The sequence below is a fragment of the Phocoena sinus genome, chromosome 7 (assembly GCF_008692025.1).
Source record: "Phocoena sinus isolate mPhoSin1 chromosome 7, mPhoSin1.pri, whole genome shotgun sequence".
NCBI lineage: Eukaryota > Metazoa > Chordata > Mammalia > Artiodactyla > Phocoenidae > Phocoena > Phocoena sinus.
Genome location: NC_045769.1, coordinates 77,428,837 through 77,451,167, shown reverse-complemented (window position 1 = coordinate 77,451,167; position 22,331 = coordinate 77,428,837). Strand labels below are relative to the sequence as shown.

The 22,331-nt window shown below is 36.4% G+C and overlaps 1 protein-coding gene across 4 annotated transcripts in view; it reads left to right on the top strand.

The window, feature by feature from the left end:
• Positions 1–22,331, top strand: part of GALNT13 (polypeptide N-acetylgalactosaminyltransferase 13) — a 559,171-nt gene that overhangs the window by 493,132 nt on the left and 43,708 nt on the right. For all 4 annotated transcript variants that reach the window (XM_032638559.1, XM_032638557.1, XM_032638558.1 and 1 more), the window contains exon 11: positions 18,929–19,027. In XM_032638559.1, coding sequence (XP_032494450.1) covers positions 18,929–19,027 — 99 coding nt within the window. The remainder of the gene's footprint in view (positions 1–18,928; positions 19,028–22,331) is intronic.

Below are 22,331 nucleotides of genomic sequence, written 5' to 3'. Positions count from 1 at the left end.
CTTGTTTCTTTAGAGAACTTTAAAAAGTTCTCAAGCTTTTTAGTCATATGGAACTTAAAATTTATTGTAAACCCATGAAGAGCATGAAGAGCTTTTATTTATGTGGGCTCTAATTATTAATATTTATTATGTTGAAACAAACCAGAAACTTTAAAATTTATTAATTTATTGAAGGTAATATGTAATAATCCATTATACAATATAAGTAATATATTTTTGAAAAAGAAATCTATTTTATAAAGCAAAACCAAATAGTAAGATTAGCATTATTTTTTTTAATTGCATTAAAAACTGGTCAAAAAAAGATAGCTGGATTCTTACAAATGCTTCTATATTGTCTATTATAACACACCATGTAGCCTACAGAAGACTCCTTGTACATTCATGAGAAGTGAGAGTGAAAAGTATTATCTTATCTTATTATTATCAAAATCATATAGACTTTGTGGACACACTGAGAACCCTTGATCTGCACCATCCTTTTTCAAAATATTATCTTTTTTTATAAATATTTTCACTTCTTTAAAAGAAGTTTTTCACTCACACTCATCCAGAAAGCTACTCTTTCTAATCACCACGTGCAATTCAGAGAATAACCCTACCCTAACTTTATTATCTAGAGAAGAAAAAAACGCCTCTGTCTTCTTTATTTCTTCTTTCTCTATGACTTTTAAAATTTTTATTGGAGTATACTTGATTTACAATGTTGTGTTAATTTCAGGTGTACAACAAAGTGAATCATACATATATCCACTCTTTTTTAGATGCTTTTCCCATATAGACCATTACAGAGTATTGAGTACAGTTCCCTGTGCTATATAATAGGTCCTTATTAGTTACCTATTTTATATATAGCAGTGTGTTAGATATCCCAATTTATCCTTCCCCCCTTTTCCCCCTTGGTAACTGTAAGTTTGTTTTCTATATCTGTGACTGTTTTGTAAATAAGTTCATTTGTACCTTTTTTCAGATTCCACATATAAGCGCTACCATATGATATCTTTTTCTTTCTGACTTCACTCAGTATGACAATCTCTAGGACCATCCATGTTGCTACAAATGGCAGTATTTTCTTTTTTATGGCTGAGTAATATTCCATCGTATGTACGTACCACCTCTTTATCCATTCCTCTGCTGATGGACATTTAGATTGCTTCCATGTCCTGGCTATTGTCAATAGTGCTGCAGTGAACATTGGGGTGCATGTATCTTTTCAAATTGTGGTTTTCTCCAGATATATGCCCAGGAGTGGGATTGCTGGATATTATGGTAGCTCTGTTGTTAGTTTTTTAAGGAACTTCCATCTGTTCTCCATAGAATGTACCAATTTACCTTCCCACCAACAGCATAGGAGGGTTCCCTTTTCTCCACACCCTCTCCAGCATTTATTGTTTGTAGATTTTTTGATGATGGCCATTCTGACCAGTGTGAGGTGATACCTCATTGTAGTTTTGATATGCATTTCTCTCATCATTAGTGATGTTGGGCATCTTTTCATGTGCTTTTTGGCCATCTGTATGTCTTCTCTGGAGAAATGTCTATTTAGATCTTCTGCCCATTTTTTGATTAGGTTGTTTGTTTTTTTGATGTTGAGCTGCATGAGCTGTTTGTATATTTTGGAGATTAATCCCTTGTGGGTCTCTTCGTTTGCAAATATTTTTCCCATTCTGAGGATTGTCTTTTCATTTTGTTTATGGTTTCCTTTGCTGTGCAAAAGCTAAACGTTTAATCAGGTCCCATTTGTTTGTTTTTATTTTCATTATTCTAGGAGGTAGATCAAAAAAGATCTTGCTACATTTATGTCTGCCTATATTTTCCTCTAAGACTTTTATAGTATCTGGCCTTACATTTAGGTCTTTAATCCATTTTATTTTTCTGTATGATGTTAGGGAATGTTTTAAGTTCATTCTTTTACACGTAGCTGTCTCGTTTTCCCAGCACCACTTATTGAAGAGACTGTCTTTCCTCCATTGTATATTCTTGCCTCCTTCCTCATAGATTAGGTGACCATAGGTGCGTGGGTTCATCTCTGGACTTTCTGTCCTGTTCCATTGATCTATATTTCTGTATATGTGCCAGTACCATACTCTTTTGATGACTGTAACTTTGTAGTATATTCTGAAGTCAGGGAACCTTATTCCTCCAGCTCTATCTTTCTTAAGATTGCTTTGGCTCTTTGGGGTCTTTCTGTGTTTCCATACAAATTACAATGTTTTTGTTCAAATTCTGTGAAAAATGTCATTAGTAATTTGATAGGGATTGCATTGAATCTGTAGATTGGGTAATTATCTTTAGAAATTTAAAAATAACTGTACAAGCATATGTTCCTAATACATATTCAATTGCTCAAAATAAGAATTATTCCTTTATGAATTATATGTTCCATACTGTTAATTTCCCACCTAATGGGGATTAGGTTTGAGAATCAAAACTAATTTAATATTGGTTGTAATTAAAGCATTTCAACAGCAATAATACATGCATTCCAAAAATATTTATTACATTTGTTGAATCTGCCATTTTTATAGGTCATAACAGTAGAATATCTGAAAATTCAGTCTAATACTTTTTGGTGCATTTGCCAAGGTATCTATGACTTTATCCACTCTATAACTATAAACATAACTTGTGATTAACTAGAAAATAATTAAAGAAAATGCAATTTGTTCCTAGCTGAAATTGTTTTTAAAGGCTGTTTTTCTGTGCCTTATCATTGCACTGTTTGCCAAATCTCCACTTACTCATCAGCCAGGTAAATATCTCTCTAGAATTTTTCAGTTTACATCTATTCAACATTAATCTGAATACTGTAGTGCAAAGGTTCATGTGGAATAACACTGAATATACTACTTTCTCAGTGTAACTTTAGTCACTAGTCCTGGGCCTCTGCTGTTTTTGGGGTTTTTTTGTTTTCATTGGGAGGGTGTCATTGCTGTTTTCAAATATGCAGTATTCCCATGTTAGCACTAATGTCACAGGGATTTATTTATATTCAGTACATAAAATATGAGTGTTTTTTAAACTGGAACACTTATAATCTAGTTCTACTGAAGATCCCCAACAAAATATCTAACATTCATTTCTTTACTGAAAAGTTTGTGGGATCAAGTATGAATCTGACTGTACCTTTAGAAGAAGGCAGTTTTTCTCTTCTTGTAGTAGAGTATTTCTCCCATGGTAATCAATCAATGGACCCAGCTGATGAGTAAACATTGATAACTCTTTCTAAAAGAAGGTATGACCAGGGCCTATATAACAAGACAGACATGAGTAAAGAGGGCTTTTGGAAATTCTCTGAGGCCACCGGGGTGACTCCTGAGCAAGATTCAGGAACCTAGATGTTTACTTCCATGTTAAAAATTCAGTTTTATGCTTTCCTGTACTACATCAAGAAACCTAATTAATTGACTTTCTGAAAAAGTGAAAATGAAGTGTGGGAAAATTCCTTTATACAACCTACTGATTTTAAAGTAACTATCTTCTGTAATGAATCTTACAGAAATCATTTGAAAAACTTAAAGACAGAGATTACACCTTTCAGGGTTTCTGAAACATATCCAGAAGAGGCAGCACGTTGTACTGAAAAAACCCCAGGCTTCGGAATCAAGCAGAGGAGGGTTTAAATACTGACCTCACAGTTTAGGACTCAAGTAGCACTAGGTCTTCTCTCTGGTACCTGTCAGCAGCAGGAAGGTAATCATACAAGGTTATAGTGATGATTGAGGATACAGAGCATCTACAGCACCACCTAGCAAGAATTAGTAGCAGCACCAGTAGTTACAGGTATTGTAATTATTATAGAGCTACTATTGTTTTCTTACTATGTCAAACATTATGCTAGATGCTTAATAATAATTGCAGTAGTTAAAAATGACAATTCCACGACTTAGGTTTTGTTATTATCCCCAATTAAATATGGAACCTATATGGAGAAAGTTCATGTGATTGACCTAATGTTCACAGAGCTAATTAAATATTGGAGTCAGGATTCAATACATTTTAGTCTGACACTAAAGCTCACTTATAACTCGAAGGAGAAAATAGATTATATTACTATATGTTATTCATTCAAAATGCTTTTATTAAATAAGAAATTAAGCTAGAACCTGTGTTATATGCTAATGATGCAAAGTCAATAAGGAAAGACCTTTATTCTTAAGCCATTCTACTGAAATGGGGGTGAGGGGATGGCAAAAGAGCATCAAACAAACATGCGGTATATAGGCATGCTATAAGCTGCTATTTCAAAAACCCAAACCCAATAAATTCAAAACTCTATGACATATATTAAGTTTTGAACTTTCTGGAATATTAATGTACTGCAGTTTTCCACTTTAAAACCATCCTAAAGAGATGCAATCCTGCACCTGTTTCCTTGGAAACAGAAGGACAAATTCACCAAGCACTGCTTTCTAATTCAATTTTGCCTAGTCATGTATACATAATTTGATGGACACTTTGATAATGAGTTCGGGATGAACTGTTAATGGACAACAGTCATTTACTTAAATCTTTTTCTTTCTTACTACCTGTCATTAACCAATTTAAAAATGTAAAAAACTACCTTTCCTTATATATGAAGGTACTATCTCTCAAAGTCTCAAAGTGGTATCAGGTGTCCAAACCTACTTATCTAGAGGACAAAGTTATTTCTTTGTAGTAATTCATATGTACTCCTCACTTAATTTCAAATGAAATTGTTAGGATTTAACAATTTACAATTTCCTTTTTTTCAAAGCCTAGATATTTAATATTGCAGTGCATTGATGAATATAAATATTTTCATGTCAATTTCTCTTTATAACTTTCCTAGTTGTATTGCAAGATAGAGGCAAACATGGTATTCAGTTTCTATTATCGTGTATTGTCACCAAAATAATCATCAGTATTGATATCAGGTAGCTGTCTTAATTTCTTACATTTGCATTTTACTCAGGTAATTGAAATATTACTTTACCCAGCCCGTGAATTACATGCAGTTTCCAATGGGAAGTTAAAAGCTGTGCAATTGCTTTGAACTAAAACCTTTAATTAAGTAGCTTAATGAAGCATATGCCTTTTAGACTTAGTAAGCAGATCATAATGGAATAAGAAGTAGAGCTTCTTGCAGCATTAAATTCTCTCTTAAGTAGTCCTTTAGCTTATGTATATTTAGCATGTCAGCTTCTGATCTTGTAAATATAAAAGCTAATTCAAGTATAAGATTGAAAAATGGCTTTCTAAAGTAGTAATGCTTCACTCTAAATTTTTGGCCTCAGACAGGCCAGCATTTTGGAAAAATGTGAGCTATGTAGAACACAAGAATAGAGAGGGCAAGAAGGGCAAGAAGGGAGAGAAGAGGATTGCTGGAGCCAAATGACATTTAACTCTTGGGGCTTAATATTTGCATTTACATGTTGCTTGGAAGACGTTTTGACATTAGTCTCTGCATTTTGTACTGCCTGCTTGACCTCGGCACTTCCTTCTCCTCTTGTATTCTTTAACCTTATCAGCTAGTTAAGATCCTTGCACACATTGACACTGTATTCCTTAAATATTGTTAAAGAGCAAATTTAACTAAAAATAGACATCTATTGACTGCAGGGATTAAGGATAAAATCAGTTACTGCCAAATGCAGAGGCTAAAACCTTGAGAGTGTTACCCTTTCTGCTGGTAATCAGGAGATCTATTTATAAATTCACCATCTTCTTGACCCTTTAATAGGATAACCAGTAAGAAAGCCTCATTTTATACAACTTGGCACAAGTGGGGGCATTCTCTCTGCCCATGATGATATTTCCAAAACTCTTTGGGACCAGTAGCTGATTTTCATCCCAGTGTAACTAAATATGCACATATACAGGCAGAATATATTACTCTTCATCAGATGTTAACCTTAAAGAACGCTGGGCTGGGTAACCCACCTATGGACAAAATGAGCAAGTATCCTACTAGAAAAAAATTTTTTTCTTTTTACTTTACACTGCTGATAAATAAATTAGAATCAATTCTATCACTTAAATATGTATTGGCACAAACAACTGCAACAAACTATATTCCAGTTAGGCATATGAATTCTCCTAGGATTCTTGTTTGCTTTTGTTATCCACCAAAATAAATGAAATTGTTCAGTTTTCTGTATTCTTTACTGTTTTGGTGAAGGAGGTTAAGATATCACGTACTCATAATTTTTAAATCTCACAGGACATTCTAAACCCAGGTTTGCATAAGAGATGTCAGCTTGGGTTTGTTAATTAAATAGATTTTGCAAATCTGTGTAAAACCATCCTTCTGATTTATTCATAATTTGGTAAAGAGAAAATAAATATACTTAAATGCATATTCACTGCAGCAATTAATTACATGCAAATATTAACATTAAACTCTGGAATGCACTGCAAATGTGCCAATTTCCTTCTTTACAAAGTAAAGAGGAACCAAATGAGGTTGACATATTTAAAATAATGAGTAACATAATGTGCAGTTGAAAGATAAGCATGTGTTGGAATAATTAAAGCCCAAAAAAAGCTAGTTTAAGTTTAGACTCTTATTTTAGAATGAAGTTTACCTGTTAGTTTTGAAGTTCAAAGGTGCTGGGGGTGGGAGTTTATGACTCTTTTTTAGAATTGGAGTTCTCATTGTTGCTTGCTGTTACAATCCAGCAGAGGGAGCAAAAGCTAGTGACCAAACCATGCACGCAGTAAGAACATTACCAATGATACTACCAATGAGTAGAAACATTTAGAAAAAGACTTGCTGATTTCAAACATCAAAACACAAGTGGGAAAAATACTCCCAAGTTTATGTCATGAAAGATTGTTCTCAGGCAATAAAAGATTATGTGTAAACAAAGAAATGTCAAAGCAGACAACAAAGTTAAAACTACACTGGCCCTACACCATATATTCAAAGCTATACCACAACATAAGGAATGAGTCACAAGAATTTCTCAGAATGCAGAACTACCCATATGTTCTACCTATGTTGATACAGGTTGGATTCTGTAAGGAGTTTCTATGGATGAAGCTCCTCCATGTTTGTTTGCCTAGATTTTTCTCAGGATTAATGAGTGGCATGATCAAGCAATTGGTGTTGTCAGGTAATATGACACCAGTGACAAGATAAGGATCTTTCCTGAAATTTCATTTCTCTGCTTAAATAACATTCTTTGGGAATATATATATTTACCTCAGTTCCAGGGTGTTCTTACAATGGTTCTGATTTTAAAATCATGCAAAATCATCCTATATCTGATCATCCTTTGCATCTCAAAAGATGAGATGCATAGTTTGTATGCCAGTATCTTATATTGTGCATTAATATTTGCTTGTTGAAGACTGTCAGAAGACATTAGTGACTCTTTTTATGTTTGAAGAAAATATTACAGATTCCCACTGTTAGGCTCATTGACTTGAGAATAACCTGATGTACATCAGGCTGTCTTCTAGGTGTACATGCATTTTTTTAAAAAACCTCTGGATATCATAGGACTACTCACAAAAACCTCTCAGATACTGTCTCTATCCAGATGATATGTCCTTCTCAGTTTTTTAAGATGGGTTTTGATAGCCCTGTTCCCTGACACTCCATATTTGTATCCAATGTCATGATAGCCAGAAGTCATTTTCATGACCGGGGCCCAACAGTCTGACAGACACTCAGCATGGAAACCACTTTGCTTCTAGGCTTTTTTTTTTTTGCGGTACACGGGCCTCTCACTGCTGTGGCCTCTCCCGTTGCAGAGCACAGGCTCCGGACGCGCAGGCTCAGCGGCCATGGCTCACGGGCCCAGCTGCTCCACGGCACGTGGGATCTTCCCGGACCGGGGCAAGAACCCGTGTCCCCTGCATCGGCAGGCGGACTCTCAACCACTGAGCCACCAGGGAAGCCCCTGCTTCTAGCCTTTTTGACCTGCTTCCTCAGGTCTGATCCTAGGCCCCTTTCATGTTCCATGTGTCTTTGCCACTGTCTGGATGACCTGTCATTTACCTTTATTCAACTAGAACTTAATCCTCCCTTCCTCCTTATAGGCCTCCTTTCTGAACAATACTGCCTGCCTACCTGTCTGGATGGCAGGACCAGGCAATTCCCAAACTCACTATAGTAACTTTCAACAACTTATTTGGACAAACTACTTAACCTCTTTGTATCTTAATGTTTTTATGTGTAAAATTGGGGTAATAGGTTGGTTTTGAATTAGTTATTACACATAAGTGCTTGGGACAGTTCATGGCACATACAATTACAATTATAAATAATAATAATTATTGTGGTGGCCGTGGTGCTTGCCATCCCTGTCTCATTCTGAAAGCTTTCCTAAAACCACTGACTCCTAATTATTTCTAGTCTCCTAGAACCCATGTCCAGCCAGCCTCACCAGATTCAACTTGGGTTCCTATACTATGTCCTCTTAGCACCTGCTGCATTCTAAGGGACAATTAATATTACATGTCTGGAAACCATCAAACCAATTTTTAGAAAAGTTAGAACATGTCATGAATAAAACAGGCTCCTTTTCATGAAGTCCCCAAAATGAGTCTATTCTGGAATTCTGAAAAAATAGCAGCAGCAGTGACATACTGTTTGAATCTCTTTGAATTTCTCCATTGAGGCAGAGAGAGCATCCAGGTTAAGCAAAACCAAAAACTGATGGACAACTTTAATAATAAAATTAGGTGACAAGGTATTCTCACCAATCCCAAAATATGACCAGTAAAATTCATGACCATATGATAATACAATCATTGATGACCATATGATAATACAATCATTGCAATAGGAAAAAAGGGAAGCAATGGGGTGCCTGATCGAAATGAGACCAGGATAACACCTGAGTTGCCAATAGATACTGAGAAATTGTTTTATGCCAATTTAATAATAGTAGTTGAAACTGGGAGAAGTGTTTTCATAAAATCCAATGTGCAAGTCAGTGAAAAGTCCCCTCTCTATAAATGTCTGAACGGTCTGAAAACTCTGCAGCCTGTGAATTCTTACAACTCAATAACTGAAGCTCTTTCTCAGGAGAAACTTCAGGGAATAAAGCCCAACTTATGGAGGTAGGGACAACAGTGACAAAGTCCAGATAAAAATAGGAGAGGTCAGGGTGGGGCAGGGGGGTGGCGGTAGAGACAAGATAGCAGAGTAGAAGGACTTGAGCTTGCCTCCTCTCACAAAAACACCAAAATCACAAATAACTGCTAAACAACCATTGGACTTGAAAAAAGACTGGAATGTACCAAAAAAGATACATCTAAAAGACAAAGAAGAAGCCACAAGGAGACAGTAGGAGGGGGCCCATGTGCCAAATAATCAAATCCCATACCCACTGAGTGGGTGACCCACAAACTGGAAAATAATTACATCATAGAGATTGTCCCACAGGAGTGAGAGTTCTGAACCCCACATCAGGCTCCCCAGTCTGGGGGTCTAACATTGGGAGGAGGAGCCCCCCAGAGCATTTGGCTTTGAAATCCAGTGGGGCTTGATCACAGAAACTCCACAGGACTGGGGGAAAGAGAAACTCTACCCTTGGAGGGTATACACCAGGACCCATGGAAAAAGCAGGGACTCCATAGGAGCCTGGGCCAGACCTACCTGCTAGTCTTGGTCTCCTGGAGAGCAGGGGGGTGGCTATGGCTCACTGTGGAAAAGAGGACACTGGTGGCAGAGGTACAGAGGAGTACTCATTGGCATGAACTCTCCAGGAGGCTGCCATTTTGTCACCAAGTCCTGGCCCCACCCAACAGCCTGAGGGCTTCAGTGCTGAGATGCCTCAGGCCAAACAACCAACAGGGTGGGAACACAGCTCCACCCATCAGCAGACATGCTGCCTAAAACCTTCCTGAACCCACAGCTGTCCATTAAACACACCCCTTGACACGGCCTGCCCACCAGAGGGACAAGACCCAGCTCCACCCACCGATAGGCAGGCACCAGTCCCTCCTACCAGGAAGCCTGCACAAGCCTCTTAGACCAGCATCACCCACCAGGGAACAGACACTAGAAGCAAGAGGACAATCCTGCAGCCTGTGGAACTGAGACTGGAAACAGAGAAAGTCAGACACAATGAGATGGAAAAGGAATATGCACCAGACAAATGGAAAAGATAAAACCCTGGAAGAACAACTAACTGAAGTGGAGATAGGCAATCTCCCTGCAAAATAATTCAGAGTAGTGATGGTAAAGATGATCCAAGATCTTGGAAAAAGAATGGAGGCACAAACCGAGAAGATACAAAAACAGTTTAACAAAGAGATAAAGAACAAACAGAGTTGAACAATACAATAACTGAAATGAAAAATACACTAGAATCAGTAGCAGAATAACTGAGGCATAATAACTGATAAGTGACCTGGAAGATAGAAATGGTAGAAATCACTGCTGTAGAACAAAACAAAGAGAAAAGAATGAAAAGAAAAGAGGACAGTCTCAGAGACCTCTGGGACAACATTAAACACACCAACATTTGCATTATAGGGGTCCCAGGATGAGAAGAGACATAGAAAGGGCCTGACAATATATTTGAAGCGATTATAGCCAAAACCCTCCGTAACATGGAAAAGGAAACACTCACTCAACTCCAGGAAGCGCAGAGTTCCATACAGGATAAACCCAAGGAGGAACATGCCAAGACACATATTAATCAATCTTACAAAAATTAAAGACAAAGAAAAAATATTAAAAGCAACAAAGGAAAAGCAGCAAGTAACATGCAAGGGAATCCCTATAAGGTTATCAGCTGATTTTTCAACATAAACTCTACAGGCCAGAAGGGAGTGTCACTTTAAATATATTTAAAGTGATAAAAGGAAAAAACCTACAACTAAGAATATTCTACCCAGCAAGGCTTTCATTCAGATCCGACAGAGAAAACAAAAACTTTACAGACAAGCAAATAAGAGAGAATTCAGCACCACCAAACCAGCTTTACAACAAATGCTAAAGGAACTTCTCTAGGTGAAAAAGAAAAAGCCACAACTCTAAACAAGAAAATTAGGAATGGGAAAGCTCACTGGTAAAGGCAAACATTTAGTAAACATAGGAAACCATCCACACACAAATGATATCAAAACCAGCAATCGTGAGAACAGGAGAATACAAATGCAGGATATTGGAAACACATTTGAAATTAAGAGAACAGCAACTTAAAACAATCTTGTGTATATATATATATATATATAGACTGCTATATCAAAACCTCATGTAACTGCAAACCAAAAATCTATAATAGATATACACACAAAGAAGAAAAAGGAATACAAACACAACACTAGAAGTCATCAAATCACAAGAGAAGATAATAAAAGAGGAAGGGAAGAAAAAGACCTACCAAAAGAAATCTAAAACAATTAACTAAATGGCAAGAAGAACATACATATTGATAATTACATTAAATGTAAATGGATTAAATGCTCCAACCAAAAGATGTACACTGGCTGAATGGATACAAAAACAAGACCCGTATATAAGCTGTCTACAAAAGACCCACTTCAGAGGTAGGGACACATACACGCTGAAAGTGACAGGATGCAAAAAGGTATTCCATGAAAATGGAAATAAAAAAAAGCTGGAGTAAGCAACAACACTCATATCAGACAAAACAGACTTTAAAATAAAGACTGTTAGAAGAGACAAAGAAGGATACTACACAATGATTGAGGGATCAATCCAAGAAGAAGATATAACAATTATAAATATTTATGCACCCAACATAGGAACACCTCAATACATAAGGCAAATGCTAACAGCCATAACAGTAACACAAGAATACTGGGGGACTTTAACACCCCGCTTACACCAATGGACAGATCATCCAGACAGAAAATAAACAAGGAAACACAAGCTTTAAATGACACACACAACAATAGACCAGATGGGCTTGATATTTATAGGACATTCCACCCCAAAGTGGCAGAACACAGTTCTTCTCAACTGCACACAGAACATTCTCCAGGTTAGAGAACATGCTGGGCAACAAAGAAAACCCTGGTAAATTAAAGAAAATTGAAATCATATAAAGCATCTTTTCCAACCACAACACTATGAGATTAGAAACTGAACACAAGAAAAAAACTGTAAAAAACACAAACATGTGAGGCTAAATAATATGCTGCTAAGCAACCAATGGATTGCTGAAGAAATCAAAAAGTACCTAGAGACAAATGCCAATGAAAAGACAACGATCCAAAACCTATGGGATGCAGCAAATGCAGTTCTAAGAGGGAAGTTTATAGCAGTGGATTCTTACCTCAGGAAACATGAAAAACTGCAAATAAACAACCTAACCTTACACATAAAGCAACTAGAAAGAAGAGCAAACAAAACCCAAACTTAGTAGAAGGAAAGAAGTCAGAAAAATCAGAGCAGAAATAAGTGAAACTGAGATGAAGAAAATAATAGCAAAGATCAGTGAAACTAAAAGCTGGTTCTTTGAAAAGATAAAATTGATAAACTTTTAGCCAGACTCATCAAGAAAAAAATAAAATAAAATGAGAGAGAGGGCCAAATCAGTAAAAATTAGAAATGGAAAAGGAGAAATTACAACAGACACCACAGAAATACACAGGATCATAATAGACTACTACAAGCAGCTACAGGCCAATAAAATGAAAAACATAGAAGAAATGGAAAAACGCTTAGAAAGGTGAAACCTTACAAGACTGAACCAGGAAGAAATAGAAAATATGAACAGACCAATCACAAGTACTGAAATTGAAGCTGTGATGAAAAAACTCCCAAAAAACAAAGTCCAAGACCAGATGGCTTCACAGGCAAATTCTATCAAACATTTAAAGAAAAGCTAACATCTATCTTTCTGAAACTATTCCAAAAAAACTGCAGAGGAAGGAACACTCCCAAACTCATTCTTTGAGGCCACCATCACCCTGATACCAAAACCAGACAATCACAAAAAAAGAAAATTATAGGCTAGTATCACCGATGAATGTAGATGCAAAAAATCCACAACAAAATACTAGCAAACCTAATCCAACAATACATTAAAAGGATCATACACCATGTTCAAGTGGGATTTATCCCAGGTATGCAAGGATTCTTCAATATACACAAATCAATCAATGTGATACACCATATTAACAAACTGAAGAATAAAAACCATATGATCATCTCAGTAGATGCAGAAAAAGCTTTTGACACAATTCAACACCCATTTATGATTTAAAAAACTCTCCAGAAGCAAGCATAGGGGGAACACAGGCCATATATGACAAACCCATAGCTATCATCATTCTCAACTGAAAAGCTGAAAGCATTTTCTCTAGGATCAGGAACAAAACACAGATGTATGGTCTCGCCACTTTTATTCAACACAATTTTAGAAGTCCTAACCATGTTAATCAGAGAAGAAAAAGAAATAAAAGGAATCCAAATTGGAAAAGAAGAAGCAAAACTATTACTGTTTGCAGATGACATGATACTATACATAGAAAATCCTAAAGAGCTACCAATAAACTACTAGAGCTCATCAATAAATTCGGTAAAGTTGCAGGATACAAAATGAATACACAGAAATCTCTTGCATTCCTATATACTAACAACGAAAGATCAGAAAGATAAATTAAGGAAAGATCCCATTTACCATTGCATCAAAAAGAAAAAAATACCCAGGAACAAACCTACCTAGGGAGACAAAAGACCTGTACTTGGAAAAGTATAAGATGCTGACGAAAGAAATCAAAGATGACACCAAGGGATGTAAAGATATACCACGTTTTTGGATTGGAAGAATCAATATTGTCAAAATAACTACACTACCCAAGGCAATTTACAGATTAAGTGAATTCCTATCAAATTACCAATGGCATTTTTCATAGAACTAGAACTTAATTTTTTTTAATTTGTATGTTAACACAAAAGACCCCAAATAGCCAAAGCAATTCTGAGAGAGAAAATCAGACTCCCTGACTTCAGACTATACTACAAAGCTACAGTTATCAAAAGTGTGGTACTGGCATAAACACAGAAATATAGATAAATGGAACAAGATAGAAAGCCCAGAAATAAACCCACACATGTATGGTCAATTAATCTATGACAAAGGAAGCAAGAATAAACAATGAAGAAAAGAGTCTCTCCACAAATGGTGCTGGGAAAACTGGCCAATTACATATAAATGAATGAAACATTCCCTAACACCATACACAAAAATAAACTCAAACTGGTTTAAATATCTAAATGTAAGACCAGATACAATAAAACTCTTAGAGGAAAACATAGGTAGAACGCTCTGACATAAAACTGTAGCAATATCTTTTTTGATCCACCTTCTAGAGTAATGAAAAAAATAAACAAATGGGACCTAATTAAACTTAAAAGTTTTGCACAGCAAGGAAACCATAAACAAAACAAAACGACAACCCACAGAATGGAAGAAAATATTTGCAAACAATGCAACGGAGAGGGATTAGTCTCTAAAATATACAAGAAGCTCATGCAGCTCAATCTCAAACAACCCAATCAAAAAATGGGCAGAAGCTCTAAATAGACATTACTCCAAAGAAGACATATAGATAGCCAATAAGGACATGAAAAGATGCTCAATGTCACTAATTATGAGAGAAATGCAAATCAAAACTACAGTGAGGTTTCACCTCACACTGGTCAGAATGTACATCATCAAAAAGTCTACAAGCAATAAATGCTAGAGAGGGTGTAGAGACAAAGGGAACTCTCCTACACTGTTAGTGGGTATGTTAATTGGTATAACCACTATGGAGAACAGTATGAAGGTTTCTTTAAAAACTAAAAAGAACTACCATATGTCCAGCCATCCCACTCCTGGACACATATATGGAGAAAACCATAATTCAAAAACAAACATGCTCATTGCAGCACTATTTACAATAGCTAAGACATGGAAGCAACCTGAATGTCCATCAACAGAGGAATGAATAAAAAAAGATGTGGTATATATTGATATATGCAGTGGAATATTACTCAGCCATAAAAAAGAATGAAATAATGCCATTTGCAGCAACATGAACGGACCTAGAGATTACCATACTAAGTGAGGTAAGTCAGACAAAGACAAATGTCATATGATATCACTTATATGTGGATCCTAAAAAATGATACAAATGAACTTATTTACAAAACAGAAACAGTCTCACAGACTTCGAAAACAAACTTATGGTTACCAAAGTGGAAATGTGGGGGGAAGGATAAATTATGAGTTTGTGATTAACATATACACACTACTATATATAAAATAGATAATCAACAAGGACCTACTGTACTGCACAGGGAATTCTACTCAATGCTCTGTAATAACTTATATGGGAAAGAATCTGAAAAAGTATATATAATATATATATATATATTATATAATATATATATATATATATAACGATCACTTTGCTGTACACCTGAAACTAACATACCATTGTAAATAAACTATATTTCAGTAAACATTTTTTTTTAACATCTTTATTGGGGTATAATTGCTTTACAATGGTGTGTTAGTTTCTGCTTTATAACAAAGTGAATCAGTTATACATATACATATGTTCCCATATGTCTTCCCTCTTGCGTCTCCCTCCCTCCCACTCTCCCTATCCGACCCCTCCAGGCTGTCACAAAGCACCGAGCTAATATCCCTGTGCCATGCAGCTGCTTCCCACTAGCTATCTACCTTACTACGTTTGTTAGTGTGTATATGTCCAGTAAACATTTTTAAAAATGGCAGAGTTGAACAGAACCAAGAGACCTCAAAAAACAGAAGGCAATTTTTTTCAACTCTTCAAAAAAAATACAGGAACAGATCTAGATTTGTGAAGTTAGAAATAGTCTCCAGTATAAACATTTCCTGTAGGTACAGCTGGAAACATTTATTCTTAAACATACCCAATGGGTAGCTGGGAAATCAGCTTTGCTATGAAAACCTCCTTACCTTTCCACCAGCACTCAGAGTTTTCAAAATGATTCACAAAATTAACAGGCTTCTAGTTACCAACTACTCTGTTGTGTTTTCCTGATAAGGGGAGTTTCAGCCCTGATTACACATTTGAATTATCTGGGGAGCTTTTAACTGTATTCTGGTCCTACTCTAGACCATCTGAATCAGAATCTATGAAGGTGAAGCATTCTTCATACATTCTAAAAGCTTCCCAGGTGAGTCTACAGGGCAGCCCAGGTGGAAACCACTGAAAAAGCTGTTACTCAAAAAAGGAAAAGTAACTGTAATGTCACCATTCAATATCAAGACATGCTATACCTTCCTCCAGAATGGTGTTTGCCAAACTTTGCACGTTTTAATCACCTGGGGAGACTTTAGAACACCTGATGGACAGGTTACACACTATACCAATTAAATGAGAATCATCTGGGCATAGATACCAAGCACCAGAATAGTTTAAAGATGTCAAGTGATTCCCCCCATCAGGAAGGAAGGGAGGGAGAGACAAAAAAAGGGAAAGAAAGAAAGAGACAAAGAGAGAAAGAGAAAGGGAGGGAGGGAGGAAGAAGGAAAAATTACTTCCTAATCAAATTCTCTCGCTTAAAATATCCAGAGAATTTGTTTCCTGAAAGGAAAAAAAAAAAAAAAGGAAAAGAATAGGAAAGGATCACTACCATAAGAATAAAGATAATAAATAGTAAAATGATAGCTCTACAAAAAATGAAAGCACACCAAAACTTTATGCTTATAAGACAGAGGAAAATTGTAAACTAATATTTCAAAACAAGTCAAGAGAAATTTTATAATGATAAAATAAGTAAAAGAACAATATAAATCAAATTTAGAAAAACCTCTGAAATAAGGGCCTGAAATGCAGGAAAGAACTAGAAATAAAAGAATGAATCATTTCAGAAATGAAGGATAAACTTAAAGAATAGATGAGTCAATAATCCCAGGAGAAAATGCCACAGAGTTTTAGAGGGGGGAAAGGAGGAAACTTTTAAAAATAAAAAAGAAATAAAAGACAAAACTATTGAATAGAAAATGACATATAGAGAAGAAGGTCCAAAATAATAGAATTTCCTAATGAGAAAAAGCAATGAAACAAAATAAACACTAAAAATTATAACTAAATATTTATTGAATTATATATAATTCAATTATATATAATACAATATTGTTCAACAAATTTGAAACTATATATTGAAACAGAACACCATATACCTGGGCAAATGATACAGAATGAATTTTAAGATATGTTGTGGTAAACCTATTGGACTTAGTTTGGCATTCAGGCAAACAGACATTTGTAAGAATAAGGGAAAGAAAATCAGACTATCATCAGACTTTTCAAAAGCAACTATTTATGCTGGAAGTGAATAGAGTAACATTTTAAAGATACTCAAGGAAATATATTGTAAGCCAAGGATTTCAGATCCACAAAATGGATTTTCAAGCATAAAGACCACAGATACAGTTATCAATGTTAAGAACTCAGAATGTTGTTCCCAGTAAATGGAAACATCATCTACCTATTTGCTCAGGCCAAAACCTTGTAATGCTTCTTGATGCCTTTTTTTTCTCTCCTAGCTCATTTCCAATTCAATTGCAAGTCCTACTGGCTCTACCTTAAAAACATCCTAAATTTGACCTCCCCACCTCCACTGTTATCCTATTATTCGAAGTAACCATCATCTCTTGCTGGCATGACTCAATAGTCTCCTTATTTGTTTCTCTGTTTCCACTCTTGCCTCACTCTAATCATTGGAACAGGGCTTGACCACAGTGTTCAGTTCTGCCCAACACCTTACCAAGTGTGAATTCTACTCCCCACTAATTTCAATTGCTGATTGGAGTTTACTGCAAATGACAATACTTTTCCTAACTCTGGGAACCATTACCTGACCATAGGGTTCTGTACCGTACAAAAAAGTTGAATTGTATAAACCTACTCCAGCCTCTATAGAAGTTTCTAATCATATTCATTTGCCAGTAGGGAGAAACATGTACCTATTTGCCAGTAGGGAGAAACATGTACCTATTTGCCAGTAGGGAGAAACATGTACCTAAAGCATAGATAACTATTATAAATAAATATATCCAAGTAATGTGTGAGTGAACAGTAATATGTGTCCAAATAAGAGTCAGAGGTAAGAACTTTTCAGAAGCAGAGTAGACAAGTACAAAACATACTACTTGGAGGTAAGACTAAGGAAAAAATTCTAAAACACTGCATCTACTAGAAAGGTTTCTCTTCTTTTTTACATTCACTTGTGCTTGATTTAGTAATCTGGGCATCTTTAAACTCAATAAATGGCTTTTGTAATTGCATCTGGCGCAAATATGTATTAATGTTATGTTAACTATGGGACTAATGCAGTGTTTGAGTGTAAACCATGAATCTTATGTTTACAGTTGGCAATTTAATCTTGGTTTTGAAGAATTTTCATGTGAAATCACCATTTAGCCTTGTAATAGTCTTTCTTAGGGTCAGCTGCTTTCCACTAAGTTTGGCACTGGGAATGAAAAAAGATGTGTATATTTTAGTTAAAGAAATAAACAGTGTAATTAATCTTTATAAATGTACAGAATGGAGCATCTAGTAATGAAGCAACTAAAAATACATAAATTTGAATATTTGACCAATTTGTTTCTATTCCTTTCTCTATAGGACATCACGAATACACTATAGTTATCTGAGTGGAATTTGGAAACTGTCCTAATTTTAAAAGGATTTTGGGAAGAATTCCTAATTTATACTATGTAGAGGTTTTCTTCTTTTCTGATACTATGCTATAAACAAAGAGTGCCTCTTGATTGGATGCTAATGACAATGCTCATTTTATTCAAGTTTACTTGAACGAGAGTTTAGAATCTTATACAGATCTCAGAATGGACATAGAAAAATAAAAATTTAAAGCAATGTGTTCTCCTTGGAGAAATTTCCTTACAAACTCATATTATTTTGTTACCAATTTGCAATTTGAAAATATCAGAAAGACCTTCTGACTTACATTTTTGTGTGTTTCCTTTAGATAAGAAATGTTGAAACAAATCAATGTTTAGACAACATGGGCCGCAAGGAAAATGAAAAAGTGGGTATATTCAACTGCCATGGTATGGGAGGAAATCAGGTAAACTCTCCCTTTTTTTATCAGCTTCATATTTGGGGGGGAAAATGTTGTGTAAACTATTCAGGTAGACTATGGCTTAGTTTAGTAAATTAATGGGCATTCTAATCAAGAATTAATTTGCCTATGTTATTATCCCAAGTATTGTAAGAAAGCACTGAAGAATTTAATAAAAAGAGCAACACCTTCAATGAGCGTATGGTGAATGAGGCCAGATGTTTGAGACTCATATTACCATGTATGAGAAAACGAGGGCTACATTTTATTCTGTTGTTAACTGAATCATATAATCACTCAGTAACTATGATGTTTTCCCGATGGTGATTATCCTAAATTTCTTTTTCAAATGTTTACATGTCATATTTTCTGTGACTTTTGGTGGTTTAATAAAATTTTAAAGTGAATACACAGATAAGCACATCTGTTACAACTTTGATTTGGCTATCTGAAGACACCCTTTGGACCAGGTAAAAATGTAGTCTTTAAACAAGATTTATACTTGACTGAAATTCTAGGACACCTCTTTCTGTGTGACAGTCCAATTAATTATCAGAAACTTATACTATAACAAGGATTCTTGTGCTCTCTGTAAGCGCTGGAAAGTGGCATGGCAAGGTGGGCCACGTGGAGGCTACTTGGCTGTGAGTCTTGCCGCCATGGCTACTTTCAGAGGCCGAATTTGGAGTTCGTGGGAACTTATAACAAAGCACAGTTAGAGATAACTGCTCCTCTGTACACAAGTTGTCTAAAAGGGTCAAGATGAAGCACAGGAGTGAGTTGTTTAATGCTTTAGAGTGAACTGAGGAAGCAAAAATTATTCTGATCAGCACAACATAATGGTTATATCTGTAATGCAGCTGAATGTATCAAGAATTCATAGAGAGATCTTAGGGATCAAGATGGCAGAGGACTAGGACGTGGAACTCACCTACTCTCACCAATACATCAAAAATACATCTATAAGCGGAACGATTTGCACAGAACATCTACTGAACACTGGCAAAAGACCTCAGATTTCTGAAAGGGCAAGAAAACCTCCCCATAACTGGATAGGACAAAAGGAAAAAGGGAAAAAAATAAAGAAAGGAACTGGGATGGGAACTGCACCCCAGGGAGGGAACTACGAAGGAGGAAATTTTCCTGCACCCCGGAAAGTCCCCTCTACGGTGAGGAGATCAGCCAGGATGGAGGAGAAGCTTCAGAGCCTCGGAGGAGAGTGCAGCAACCAGTTTGAGGAAGGCAAGACGGAGGGTGACCTGCACAGATGGTCACCTCCGCCCTGTGCTCCCCAGCCTGAGACGCTTTTCCACCACTATGGGCAGGGGCTGGGTGCTGAAGCTCAGGCTTCAGAGGTCAGATCTAGGTAGAGGATTGGCTGTGCAGAGACAGCCTGAAGAGGCTCGAGTGTGGCAACCAAGGGTGTACTCAGAAGAAGCTTGGATACACCAGAGAGACAAGGTGCCATTGTTGGGGAAACGTGCAAGGAGAGGGGTAGGACCACCACTGGAGCTTCTTTCCCTGCACGCACTCTTAGGCAACAGGACACGACCTACATGAGCTCTGGTAGTGGGCGTGAGCCACCACTGCCACTAGGAGACCCACAAGTAGGTGCCAATCGCTGCCCATGCTGTCCCGGGAGTGCACAGACTGCAGCTGCTTTTGGGAGACCCAGGAGTGGGCAATGTTCACTGCCCCTGCCATCTGGGGAGCACGCATGAGCAGCGAGCATTCGCCAATCACTGCCCCTGCTGCCCCAGTAGTGTGCGGGATGCCACTACCGTTGCGAGACCCAGAAGCAGATGCAAGGATTCTTCAATATCTGCAAATCAGTGTGATACACCACATCAACAAACTAAAGAATTAAAACCACATGATCATCTCGATAGATGCAGAAAAAGCTTTTGACAAAATTCAACACCCATTTATGATAAAAACTCTCCAGAAACTCAGCACAGAGGAAACCTACCTCAACATAATAAAGGTCATATATGACAAACCCACAGCTAACGTTATTCTCAACTGTGAAAAGCTGAAAGCATTTCCCCTAAGATCAGGAACAAGAAAAGAATGTCCACTCTTGCCACTTTTATTCAACAGAGTTTTGGAAGATGCTCAACATCACTAATTATTAGAGAAATGCAAATCGAAACTACACTGAGGTTTCACCTCACACTGGTCAGAATGGCCATCATCAAAAAGTCTACAAGCAATAAATGCTGGAGAGGGTGTGGAGAAAAGGGAACTCTCCTACACTGTTGGTGGGGATGTAAATTGGTACAACCACTATGGAGAACAGTATGGAGGTTTCTTTAAAAACTAAAAATAGAACTACCATATGTCCAGCAATCCCACTTCTGGGCATATATCCAGAGAAAACCATAATTCGAAAAGATACATGCACCCCAATGTTCATTGCAGCACTATTTACAATAGCCCAAACATGGAAGCAACCTGAATGTTCATGGACAGAGGAATGGAAAAAAAAGATGTGGTACATATATACAACGGAATGTTACTCAGCCATTTAAAAAAAATGAAATAATGCCATTTGCAGCAACATGGATGGACCTAGAGAGTATCATACTAAGCGAAGTGAGTCAGAGAAAGACAAATATCATATGATATCGCTAATGTGAGGAAATCTAAAAAATGACACAAATGAACTTACTTACAAAACAAAAACAGTCTCACAGACTTCGAAAACAAACTTATGGTTACCAAATGGGGAATGTGGGGCAGAGGAATAAATTAGGAGTTTCAGATTAACATATACACACTACTATATATAAAATAGATAATCAACAAGGACCTACTGTATAGCACAGGGTACTCAATATTCTGTAATAACCTATATGGGAAAAGAATCTGAAAAAGAATGGATGTATGTATGTGTATAAATGAATCACTTTGCTGTACACCTGAAACTAACACAACGTTGTAACTCAACTATACTCTAATATAAAATTTAAAGAAAAAAAAAAAAGGATCCATAGAGAAAAAGCCAGAAGGAAATGGCCCTGTTGAATTTTGGCACCATACTTCAAATCAGACTTTTGTATGATTCAATGGAGAACACTAAAATGAAGTTTCTCCCTAAAACCAAACAAACAAACAAATAAACAACTTAATTATTAAAATGTTAATTAGGGCTACACAGTTTGAATTTAAGCAAGAAAATATTTGAGTCAAACTTTCTAAGTTGCAGCATGGGAAAACGACCATATGAAAGAAGACGATGGAAAAAACCACATAGGCAGAACAATGACAGCATTCAAAAATGGTCCAGTTTACTATACTGATTCACGAG